The sequence below is a fragment of the Sander lucioperca genome, chromosome 4 (genome assembly GCF_008315115.2).
Source record: "Sander lucioperca isolate FBNREF2018 chromosome 4, SLUC_FBN_1.2, whole genome shotgun sequence".
In the NCBI taxonomy this organism is placed as follows: Eukaryota; Metazoa; Chordata; class Actinopteri; order Perciformes; family Percidae; genus Sander; species Sander lucioperca.
The window spans coordinates 40,659,426-40,672,760 of record NC_050176.1 but is presented as its reverse complement, the minus strand read 5'-3'; the positions used below and the strand labels follow the sequence as shown (position 1 = coordinate 40,672,760).

Below are 13,335 nucleotides of genomic sequence, written 5' to 3'. Positions count from 1 at the left end.
ATAGGCACAGGCTAATTATTGATCACTACAATGATAGTTAACATTAGTAATTAAACTTAAACAGCTAATGGAAGTCCAAACTGCCTGAGAGCTTCTCCTGTACTATACGGTAATTCCTCTACTATGAGACAGTAAGTCTCGTGGTTATGACCCAATCGTTAGCCTATTTTTATAAAAACGTCTGCTACGGAGCCATAACGTGAGCTACAAGGTAATGGAGCCTTTTATACATTGTCGTGTTTCTTTAGAAATAAACAATGGACAAATAAAGTCTTTAAACTCTTCAGATGTAAAGTTATTCTCTGTCAAAGTGACGTCAAAAATATTTTTTTTGATTGAATGAAAACTTTATTGAACAACAATCAACAAGAGGTGTTCAAAAGGATAAAAACACAGTGAAGCCCAAAGGCTTGTTTCCATTGTAGTCCTTTAGATGGAAGACACATGGACTAAAACATTGAGGGGAAGAACTAAACAAAACAAGTCAAACAGATCAAAAACATTTCCAGACACACAGTATTCCTAGTACTGCAAGATTTTGTTTATGGGTTTGATAACCATTTTTTATTGAAGATTTAAAATGAAAGTAGGAGGAGCTCAACAGTTTATGGTTGGAAGGTAAGCCATTCCACAAGACAGCTGCCGAGTATAGGAAAGAGTTCTTTCCCATAAGTCTTTCCCATACAGCTCTTAAAACAGCAGGGCCTGTAATCTGTGGAATAGCTGTGCGTATCACTAATTTTAGAAAAGTAATTACATAAATACTTGGGTGCCAGGTTATTTCTTTTCTTATAAACTAAACACAAACAAACACCTGTCCATGTGCTGTTTGGATGCTCGTATAAGAAAACAGCAGCAAATCTTTTGTTATTGTGGCCTCCATGTTTTCACCACCTGACGCCCTCGGCTACAGCCAACAGTTGGTGGCAGTCATGCAAGAAGTTGTTATGCCAAACGCCAATATAACAGAAGAAGAAGAACACGCATGCGACACCGACCATGTGAACGCTGCCAGTCGGAAAAACAACATAATCGCAGGGGCGGTCCCTGTTATTCCGAGGTGCAGAGGCGGATCTAGAAAAATATTTATGGGGTGGCGAGAGGGGTGGCAACATATGGCAGACGTAGCCTATATATACTGAATTTAATCACAGTTATCACAGTTTGATGAGAAATAGTATTTACACTACAAAAGGGCACAGGCTGCCATTTACAAACTCAGACAGACAAACTTAATCTCATGCAATCAATGTCTGGCATTTGAGGTTTTATGTGAAACAGTTCATATTAGGAATAAGTGACCATACGATGAGATCTCACTTAATAGGAGATAGAAGTATGATAGAAGTATTATCACAGAAAAGGCATTAAAGTAAGACACAGGTGATGAGTGGCAGATGTGTGAGAGGGGAAGCAAACAGTTTTTGACTGCAGTTATTGGCCATAACTTTGAATTTGTTGCTGCCAAATTGGGTGGCAGCAGGGGTGGCAAGGCTTTCCTTTAGGGTGGCATTTGCCACCCTATGCCACCCCGGTAGATCCGCCCCTGCCGAGGTGGCATGAACGCGCCATAAGGATCACTCTGATCAGTTTATTTTGACAGATCTGTAGCTTGTCTTTGAGGCCTTTAGTAGTGCCCGTGTACTAAGAAGTACAGGCATAGTCCAGGTGGCATTGAGCAAGAGCATCAGCCAGGATTTTCAAGGTGTTACTATCTAAGAGGCTTGATAATCTTGCCAGGAACATAGTCCTTTGGCCTACCTTTAAGATTATTTTCCGGGCCATAAACTCCCCTGATAGTTTGTTGTCCAGTATACAGCCCAAGTAAGAGGCCGCTTCCTTGGCCGTAATTTCAACATCACCTACGACTACCCTGAACCCCATATAGCCTTTTTCAGTTTAAGCTTACCTCCGCGGGGTATTCATGCTCCATCTTGAAGCCGGTAAGGGACATACAGGACATACTGCTCCACCTTTGATGTTTTCTCTGTCACGTGATAAACTCACAGCTGCTGCTAATGCTGCTAATGGGTATCGTAGCTTCCTGAAGAAGGAAACATGGAGGACCACACGTATTCAAAATCCAAATTTCAGGAACAGGAGTCTTCTTCTTCTTCACCCAGAAAAAGAAAAAGGAGATTAAAAAGAGCAAGAGACCGTCTTTTTGAAGCGTGAAGGCTACCGTAGCTGTAATACGTACTTTGAACTGTGTGGTGCGAGAGAGTTGATGATATATGATCTCAACGCTAGATGGGAGAAATTCCCACACATTGGACCTTGAAATAAGTGCAATCTTAAATCATGATAATATGGACAATACAAAGCAAAATAAACTTCATTTTCAATGTCATTGAGATCACATAAATAACAATCTTCCTATCTTTTTATTTTCTCTTACTGTTTATTGTTAAACACCAAACCAGCAAGGCACTTGTCTTGTTTGTGTAAACATAGCCTACTTAATAATAAACCTGATTCTGAACTTGGCCCTAACTTTCCTCAGAAGACGTGGTTGTTAAATTAGTCTTTCAGGACAAAACATCTTTTACATATGTCGCCCCTGGAGTCTGTCTGTAGTCTTTGGTTGTAATATATTTCGTATATTTATATTTTGTTGTTTACATATGTAATATCCTCACGAGGACTGAATCTTTAAAAGAATAATAATAATTGCGCCGTTTTTTTGTGTGTGTGTTTTTTTATCAGGCAGTTTTCAGGACGCTCCCTCTTACTTCTGAGGACCCAGAACTAGCATGTCGCTGTGGTCCGTCTGACAACATTAGCTAACAGGCTAACTCCGCGGCTCGGCCAGTAAATAAAGACAGACAGCAGTTAAAAAATGGCAGAAGTCAAAGTGAAGAAGGAGACGAATCTTTCAGATGCCACGGAGGTTGAGAACAGGTGAGTCCGGCGGCGTCAGCGCGTTTTACGGATGAACCGATGGTGCTGTTTACCCGGTGCGCCAAACTCCGTGCAACTTATATCACATTTAGTGTTTACTCGTTTATCATCAGACACAAATAGGCTATATGCTGCGAATACACATATTCTTAACCGGAGTACGTTTATATGAAATTCGGCATTCAGTCAGCTTACTATTTCACCAAAATCTGAGCATTTTCAAACATGTCTAACTGCGTTTTATGAAGAAAGTTTCGCTAAGCAACACAAGATGGGAGAGTGGCGTTATGGTGCTCTTTACCCTGTGCGCCAAACTTCGTGCAACTTATATCAAATTTAATGTTTACTCGCTTATCATCAGTCACACACAGGCTATATATCAGGAATAAACACATCTTCTGATCCGCAGTGAGTTTATTGTAAATTCGGCGTTCAGTCGGCACAGCCAGCTATTTACTATTTCCCCCAAAATCTGAGCATTTTCAAACATCTTTTTAAAAACACCTCCATATAGCGTTTTAATGAAGGAAGTTTCTCTCAGCAATACAGCATTGAGAGGGACTTTATGATGTGTGTGTGTGTGTGTGTGTGTGTGTGTGTGTGTGTGTGTGTGTGTGTGTGTGTGTGTGTGTGTGCGCGCGCGTGCGTGCGTGCGTGCGTGTGTGTGTGTAGGATCAAGCAGCTGTGTCAGCAGTTCCCTCACGGTATCACCGACCAGGTGATTCAGAACGACATGCCTCAGCTGGAGCCTCAGCAGAGAGCCATGGCCATCAACAAGCTGCTGTCACTGGTCAGTGACGATGATGTCATCATGTTTGGCTTTCTGATCGCTGGGATTGGTTGGTTGTCATTGACGTGTTCACCTGTTCCAGGGTCAGCTGGACCTGCTGAGGAACAGCTCGGGTCTCCTGTACAGGATGAAAGATGTGCAGAGCGCCAGGTAAACATACTGTACCTGACTGACAGGTGCATGCTCCCACAATGCAATGCATACGGTGGCCGACAGGGGCAAACGCCCTGCAACTTAAGAAAACACACGCAAATAGACAAAACACAAGCAAATTAAGAAAACAACTTCATTAATTTGACAACACATGTGCAGCATTCAGCAAACGCACTGCAAATACACACAACACAACAGAATACATAAACGCACTGCAAATAAAAAACGATGCAAAAAGAAAAGCACGCAAACCCCGAAAAAAGAAGCGATGCAAAAAGAAAAACAACTTCATTAATTTGACAACACATGCGCAGCATTCAGCAAACGCACTGCAAATATCAGCAAATAGCCGGCAGGGGCGTTTGCGCCTGCCGGCCACCGTAAATGCAGCTGCGGAAATGGTCCATTATTGAGCAAGACAAAACAAGCTGCAATGTAACCCTATAGGACAAATGTTTTAAAGAGTAAGATCCTTTTAGTTTAACATGAAACAGCCCTGAAATCACCATCACCAAACTCCACCAGACTCCATGTAAATAATCAGTACTTTTATCATCGTAAAACACACTTCATTCAAAGTGGAGAGAATCTAAATCAAACTACCAAAAGCCGTCTTGGTTCATCTTTCCACTGTTCCAACAATCACCACTCTGGTTTGGTTGAAATAATCCCTTAATTCACCCATTTACATGTGGAAATATGCTGGCTCTATACATGCTAAAAGTCCTGATTATTTACATGGAGTCTGGTGGAAATATGCTGGCTCTATACACGCTAAAAGTCCTGATTATTTACATGGAGTCTGGTGGAGATATGCTGGCTCTATACACGCTAAAAGTCCTGATTATTTACATGGAGTCTGGTGGAAATATGCTGGCTCTATACACGCTAAAAGTCCTGATTATTTACATGGAGTCTGGTGGAGTTTGGTGATGGTGATTTAAGAGCTGTTTCATGTTAAACTAAAAGGATGAGTACTGCAGTTAAAGTGATGGGACTTAACGTGTTTGGCTTCAGGATAAAAAGGAAGTAACAGGTGATTGAACTTATCTTTTAATATCAATATTGAATGTCTGTAACTTAGCTGCTGCTGTTGTGTTTCAGTAAGATGAAAGGCTCAGACAACCAGGAGAAACTGGTGTATCAGGTCATCGAGGACGCAGGAAACAAAGGTAGTAAAACATGGATAATACACAGTACATGACCATATTGACTTGTGCAAAAGTTCTACAGCTAGTACATGACCAAAGTGCCTGTGCGTTGTGTGCAGTAATCCTACAGTTTGCTTAACAGAGTGGTTGCTGCTGGGACAAAACAGTTTTTATATCTTGTGGTTCTACAACCAGGGACCGTTAGCCTCCGTCCAGAGGGGGAGATCGTGGAATTCCTTATTCAAAGGGTGTAGCAGTGTTTCCCACAAAATAACAATATGGCCAAGGCGTAGGACACGGACGTCGATATGCGGTTTTGGATCCATGACAATAAGTACTTCATTTAAATATCTTTATAAAACAGACCCGCCGTGAACTGCATACTGAAGAACATCAATGTAGTCTACAAAAATCTGCCGCCAGTTGTGCCGCCTGGCCGTCAAGTGTTTCAACACATGCGTGATACAGATGGTGTAGGGAAACGTCACGGTTTCTACTACGTATTTATGTGCATATCGGATGGTGCAGGCAGCACAGATGGCGTACCGACAGCCTCTACAGTCGTGGTATGACGGGTGTGTTTGGCGTACCGACAGCCTCTACAGTCGTGGTGTGACGGGTGTGTTTGGCGTAGCGACAGCCTCTACAGTCGTGGTGTGACGGGTGTGTTTGGCGTAGCGACAGCCTCTACAGTCGTGGTGTGACGGGTGTGTTTGTGCTGCAGGGATCTGGAGCAGAGACATCCGCTTTAAGAGCAACCTTCCTCTGACTGAGATCAACAAGATCCTCAAGAACCTGGAGAGCAAGAAACTCATCAAAGCTGTCAAATCTGTCGCTGTGAGTAGGAAACACACACACACACACACAGATATATACACACACACACACACACACACACACACACACACAGAATCAGGAATAAGTTACACTATGTGGTGATTGGTGCATACGTAAACAAACATGAAATATTAATATGAAATAAACTGTTTTTATAGAACCTTTTAATTACACACAAACACACACAGACAAAGAGACACACACACAGACACACACACACACACACACACACACACACACACACACACACACACACACACACAGAGACAGACACACAGACACAGAGACACACACACACACACACACACACACACACACACACAGACACACAGATACACACAGAGACAGACACACACACACAGATACACACACACTCACACATAAATACAGACACACACACACACACACACACACAGAGACGGCCACACACACAGACACATACACACGCACACATGCACACACAGAGACACACACAATGTGTGTGTGTTGTGTTCAGGCGTCTAAGAAGAAGGTGTACATGCTGTATAACCTGTGTGTGTGTTGTGTTCAGGCGTCTAAGAAGAAGGTGTACATGCTGTATAACCTACAGCCGGACCGCTCGGTGACGGGCGGCGCCTGGTACAGCGACCAGGACTTTGAGTCCGAGTTTGTAGAAGTTCTCAACCAGCAGTGCTTCAAGTTCCTGCAGAGCAAGGTATGAAATATCACTTACTAACCACGTGTTTTTCTGTTTGGGTCACGTTCCAACATTTTCCTTATTTTTGTCCCCTTTGTTCAACTTTGTAGTTGCTTTTATTTAAAGGTTTGTCCCTGAAACTGATAGAAGTTTGTGAGATAATGTGGGGCTAAGTGTGTGTGTGTGTGTGTGTGTGTGTGTGTGTAGGCTGAAGTAGCGCGGGACAGCAAACAGAGTCCGATGGTTCAGAGGAACAGCTCCTTCGCCACCTCGCACGAAGTCTGGAAGTACATCAGTGAGCTGGGGATCAGCAAGGTGACGCTCTCTCTCTCACACACACACACACACACACACACACACACACACACACACACACAGAGACACACACACACAACACACACACACACACAGATACACACACACACACACACACACACACACACACACACACATACATACATACCTACCTCGGAGCTCAGACATGTGATTCCAGGATCAGAGGTGTGACCGGCGGGTGTTTGTGGACAGGTGGATCTGTCGATGGACGACATCGAGACCATCCTGAACACGCTGATCTACGACGGGAAGGTGGAGATGACTGTCATCGCCGCCAAGGAGGGAACAGTGGGCAGCGTGGACGGACAGATGAAGCTCTACCGCGGCGTCAACCCCGTCATCCAACCCACCGGCCTGGTCCGGACGCCCTGCGGACTCTGCCCGGTAACAACACAGAGCCCATCAGCAGCAGCAGTTAGAGTCACTAAAAGTTCTGTTGTTGCTGCTGACAGACTCAGATTATTATTCTAAGTGTCTGACAACATTATGGGATGGATCCCTACAGAGATAGACCTTTTAGTTAAAGAGTAAGATCCTTTTAGTTTAACATGAAACAGCCCCGAAATCACCATTACCAAACTCCACCAGACTCCATGTAAATAATCAGGACTTTTAGCGTAAAACACACTTCATTCAAAGTGGACAGAAACTAAATTAAACTACCAAAAGCTGTCTTGGTTCATCTTTCCACTGTTCCAACAATCACCACTCTGGTTTGGTTGAGATAACCCTTAATTCACCCATTTACATGTGGAGATATGCTGGCTCTATACACGCTAAAAGTCCTGATTATTTACATGGAGTCTGGTGGAGATATGCTGGCTCTATACACGCTAAAAGTCCTGATTATTTACATGGAGTCTAGTGTAAATATGCTGGCTCTATACACGCTAAAAGTCCTGATTATTTACATGGAGTCTGGTGGAAATATGCTGGCTCTATACACGCTAAAAGTCCTGATCATTTACATGGAGTCTGGTGGGTTTGGTGATGGTGATTTCGGGGCTGTTTCATGTTAAACTAAAAGGATCTTACTCTTTAACTAAAAGGTCTATCTCTGTAGGGATCCGTCCCATAATGTTGTCAGACACTTAGAATAATAATCTGAGTCTGTCAGCAGCAACAACAGAACTTTTAGTGGACGCTAACTTGGGCGTTTTAACGTTACATTGCAGCTTGTTTCTCGCTTAATACCGGAGCAATGTCAATGATAGTTGTTCCCATCAGACCCTCAGACACAGAAACATGGAGACATAGAGTCCAGCATGAAACATACCCAAGTTACCGTTCAAAGGAGCAGATCAGAGCGTTTCCATGGTGAGCGCTGACTTCCTGTTTCCTGTCTGCAGGTGTTTGATGACTGTCACGAAGGCGGAGAGATCTCTCCGTCTAACTGCATCTACATGACGGAGTGGCTGGACTTCTGACAGCCGCTCGTCTCTTTCTCTGTGAGGAAACTTTCTTTTTATTTTTCCCAGCGATCTGTGATCCACGGCAGTTTATTTTCTATTTATCACAAACGTTCAATAAAACCACAAATGTCTAAATGTGTCCAAGTGTTTGATGCAGTTTAAACCGTAGAGAACAGACCAGATCTCTGTTTCCATCATCCTGTTCAAATGGATCTACGATGAAAACCAGAACACTGAGGGCCCTATTTTAACGATCTGAGGTCACGGCGTGAAGGTCCTGGGGCAGGTGTGTTTAGGGCGTGTCCAAATCCCCTTTTTCTAGTTTGACAGCGGAAAAAAGGGTCCGTGTGCCGGGTTCATGGTTCTAAAGGGTTGTACTTAGTGTCTTCATTAATCAGAGGGGTGTTTTGGGCGTAACATGCAATCAACCAATCAGAGATCATCTCCCATTACCTTTAAAAGCCAGGCGTGTTTGGACCTTGGAGCATTGCTATTGTGATGGAGGATTTGCACCGTAATATTTTTATTAGTAATCGTGTGTGTGTGTGTGTGTGTGTGTGTGTGTGTGTTGCGCGTCCCTGTGTGTGTAACAAGCATAGTGTGCGCGCGTTGTGCACGAGCCTAGGAGCATTTTACTAATGCTCTGTTAAAATAACAATGAAATGCTGCGTTATTGACTTTAGACCAGGTTTTTGTTGGTCAATGGTGCCATCACTTCCCACTGCCTCAAGATAGCAATACTCCCAGAATGCACCTGAACACACCTCCCTGTAAGACCAGAATGCCCCTGAACACACCTCCCTGTAAGACCAGAATGCACCTGAACACACCTCCCTGTAAGACCAGAATGCCCCTGAACACACCTCCCTGTAAGACCAGCACGCCCATGGGCCACAGATGGGTGCAGGTGCATTTGTTATTTAAACGACGTGGGCGCTGGACGGGAAAATGACAACTGCGTCGGTCTTAAACTAGCAAAGACACTTGTGTCGGGCTCTGCGCTGCACTGCGCTGGGTGCAGGATAGGGCCCAGAGAGTTCATTCCTTCTGCAGGAGAAAGCGAAGGCTTCAGTCTGTTACGGCATCACGTTGTACGCTCCTGATGACGTCCTCACGTAACGGGACGTCCGGTGCAAAGCGGCGTGACACCATTTCTATTGCAGATGAAACTATCAAGATGTCTTTACACCCTGCTCATAAACATGAACATATATCAAAAACTAAATAATGTTCGGGGGTCAAATAACTTCTGGAGTGTTGAGAAACAGTTGGTTCATGTTTCTACTTTTAGAAATCTTTTGCATCGATATGTTTTGTGTGTTTATTTAGTAAAATCTGATGAAAACACGTCTGATTTTTGTATATTTATGACACAATTTCACTAGTAAACGCATTATAAAGAAGTCCCCGTGATCTAAAACGTTTAGATTTCCAACTGTTCTGAACGCATCTGAGTGTTGCAGAACACGCAACTCTAATCCGGCTTTCTCTGATTGGCCCTCTGCTCCAGGAGTGTTAACATTGTCCCATGTAGCTACATGCTAACCCTAGATAGCTATCTCTGCGGCCAATGCTGGTCATTTCTCCCCAATTTCAGGTCCCTGTACAGCTGGGACATGTTTGGTTGTGTAGTATTAGGTTTAGAAGCCTTTATTGGTGATTTTTCACAGTACAAAGTTCTGATATTTACCCCGTTGCAGTAACTCCAGCTGATACTAGTGATACTAGTGATACTAAACTGGAGCACACAGGAAACGCTGGCCAATCAGAGCAGACTGGGCTTCTTAAAGAGACCGGTGCTGGCCAATCAGAGCAGACTGGGCTTTTTAAAGAGACAGGTGCTAGCCAATCAGAGCAGACTGGGCTTCTTAAAGAGACAGGTGCTGGCCAATCAGAGCAGGCTGGGCTTCTTAAAGAGACAGGTGCTGGCCAATCAGAGCAGACTGGGCTTCTTAAAGAGACAGGTGCTCCTACAGAGCAGGCTGGGCTTCTTAAAGAGACAGGTGCTCCTACAGAGCAGACTGGGCTTCTTAAAGAGACAGGCGCTGGCCAATCAGAGCAGACTGGGCTTCTTAAAGAGACAGGCGCTGGCCAATCAGAGCAGACTGGGATTCTTAAAGAGACAGGCGCTCTTACAGAGCATCTCATACAGAGGTTATGACTGACTGATAACACGAGAATGGGTTGGTGGTGATTTTGGTGTACTGTCCCTTTAAGTATTTCTGACAGAGTGTAGGACTTCCTCAGATGATTGGATATGAAACCTGGACACAGAATCAGAAGAAGATGTATAGCCAGGTAAGTAACTAACTAGCCTTGGTGGTTGGTTCTTACATAAACATATTAATATAAAATAAATACAGAAGCAAATATGTATAAATAACTTAAACATTAAGAAACAACAAAGTCTGTATGGATTTGTGGCCGACGGGACCTGACGGGTTCGGTCAGGTTCAGGCTTGCGCTACGGGTTGCGCGGTAAATGAGCGGTCAGGTGATGCGTTTCGATTAGCGCAAACATGGACGCTGGGGAGGTGAAACGGAGGCTGACCTCTGGCGATTACGTTTTGGTCGCACCGGCAAAGAAAGCAAAGTGAGCCTCTGTTAGTCATGAAGAAATCATGTTAAAACATGTAGAAATGACGTGCGTGCGCACATTTGAATAATGTCGGGCTGTAAACAGGTTTGGGCTTTTAAAAAGCTGTCAATCTAAATGTACTTGTCGGGCTCGGGCCAAACTTTTAAGGCCCGAATACAGTCTAATCCAGGTTTGACATGGATTCTCCAGAGGAAGTCCTACACGATGACAGGTGTCACTGCCCCATGTGAGTCGACTGCAGATGTGAGTTGCCATGTGTCACTTTGCGACAAGTAGCCTAAAGATGCTAACGAGAGACTTCTGTAATGTCAATACAGTAAAAATGGACCTACATAATGAAGTTGGTTCACTGCTGGCTACAAGTTAGCAATCAAACACAACAAAGGCTGTCACTGGAACGGCGTTTTGAGCTAACGTTAGCATTGAAACAATCATAGATCGCTACAAGGTTTTTGAAATTATTTCCATCTTCTGTTATTGTTTGTAATGAGGAAAGTTTATCATTTTATGGATTTCACAAATTTCAGTATGACACGTTATGCCGTAAACCGTTTTAATCTGAGCATGCACGACTCCCATCTGCACTGACTCACATCAGGTAGTGACAGCAGGGACACAGCTCACCCAAAACACCAACAACAACATATTGTACATGATATATATCCTCATCCTGCACTAAACTACAAACTACACACATAAACAGTCATATTGAGCACATTTGTTTCTGTATTAAGTGTGTATTTGTATGTTGTATGAAACACTCTGACTTTTTGCATTACATTTTATATTATAGTCTTGTCCTTATTAGTGTAAATATATCAACTGTATCATTAATTAGTGCACATATAGTGTACATGCTACTTATATTTGCCCGGGTTCGGGCAGAGATGTTCCATACGATACCTTCAAGTCCTTCCAGATATGGATTCTGAGACACAAAGAGACTCAAAACATTCAAAACCTAATACCACAAAATATATATACACAAAAGGATGTAAACAAACGTACTGACTATGACTGTTTTAACAGTAACGTTAGTTTGGTTTAGTGCAGGATGAGCGAAGCGTCAGGATATATATGTCATTTAAAATATGTTGATATAGTGTGTTGTTGTTGTTGGTATTAACATGTTGTTGCAGCAGTGGTGTAGTCTACGTAATACGCAGTATACCCACTAAGAAAGCTCCAGGATTTCCATATACCCGCTTAAAAATACCTGTAGGAGCCATTTATATCCACTTTTTTGTTTAGATTAATTTAGTTAATACTTATTTTAGCCACTTGGGGGAGTATTGCATTGGGTGTGGTATGTCACTGTGAATTAGGTATATCTACAGGTGTGGCAATCAGTGAGGGCAAGGTGTGGACGGCGGGGAACACACGGTTCTTACCGTAGCCGAGCGAGCACCCTCTCCACCAACAATAAGCCACAGCACTTTAGTAATCACCACTGGGTGAAGTACTATTTTATGTGAAATACCCTTTTTCTACCTTTATAATAAATGGGAACACCACCCAAAGAGAACTAATGTCTGGACCTAAGATCTTTTTGCTACCCGTTGAGAACACCATGCCATTCATACCGAGGCTTAGAGGATAGCTTCAACAATACCCAATGACACGCTACAACATACTTTCCATTATATGTTTGATATATTTGGAATTGTCATCTTAGTTTTTTTTATCTTCGCATAGGCTAAATAAAGGGATTTCCACCATAAATTGGTGCATAAAAGTGTATCACAATGCAGGAAATGAAGTCGTTGATGCTTAAAATTTCCCTGGTGGAGGACACCCAGATATGCCCCCATATCCCATTCTGGCCTATATATATATATATATATATATATATATATATATATATATATATATATATATATATATATATATATATATATATATATACTGTATATATATATATATATATATATACAGTACAGTATACACAAGACAATAGATTAGACTACACCACTGTGTTGCTGTAATATGTTGTTGATGATATATATATATATATATATATATATATATATATATATCCTGCAGAATATGTTGATATAGTGTGTTGTTGTTATTGGTATTAACATGTTGTTGGTGTTTTGGCTGGAGTGTGTTCCTGACTTCCTCTGGAGAATCGATGTGAAAGCAGCAGCACTCAGGTTAGTAACTGATGCACTCTGGGAGTTTATCCAATCACAGCGCTCGTTAGCGTTTCCTCTCCGAGGGTAATGGAGTCGCTGCTGCCGTCAGCGGCGTCTCGCTGGCTCCCGTTACTCTCCGGGAGAAATACTTCAGAGAGAAACTACCGTTAATACAATCATCTGGAGATTATTTACAGTCACATGTCCACTCAGAGATCTTCAGTTTACTGTCTCAGGAGAGAAGAAACTAGAAAATATATTTATATTTAACAAGCTGACATCACATAAGAAAAGATAAGATGAGATAAAATAGACTTTATTAATCCCACATCGGCGAAATTC

At 42.7% G+C, this 13,335-nt stretch overlaps 1 protein-coding gene across 2 annotated transcripts; it reads left to right on the top strand.

The window, feature by feature from the left end:
* Positions 1-2,715: 2,715 nt before the first annotated feature.
* polr3f (polymerase (RNA) III (DNA directed) polypeptide F) lies at positions 2,716-8,391 on the top strand. Of its 2 annotated transcripts, none has more exons than XM_031298572.2 (9): positions 2,716-2,901; positions 3,574-3,691; positions 3,774-3,841; positions 4,949-5,016; positions 5,720-5,832; positions 6,383-6,526; positions 6,716-6,823; positions 7,037-7,228; positions 8,194-8,391. In XM_031298572.2, exons 1-9 carry the CDS (start codon positions 2,840-2,842, stop codon positions 8,269-8,271), a joined length of 951 nt encoding a protein of 316 aa, XP_031154432.1. In that variant the 5' UTR covers positions 2,716-2,839; the 3' UTR covers positions 8,272-8,391. The 2 variants fall into 2 exon arrangements, with proteins under 2 accessions (XP_031154432.1, XP_031154431.1); XM_031298571.2 differs by having other exon boundaries at positions 6,329-6,526.
* Positions 8,392-13,335: the final 4,944 nt, after the last annotated feature.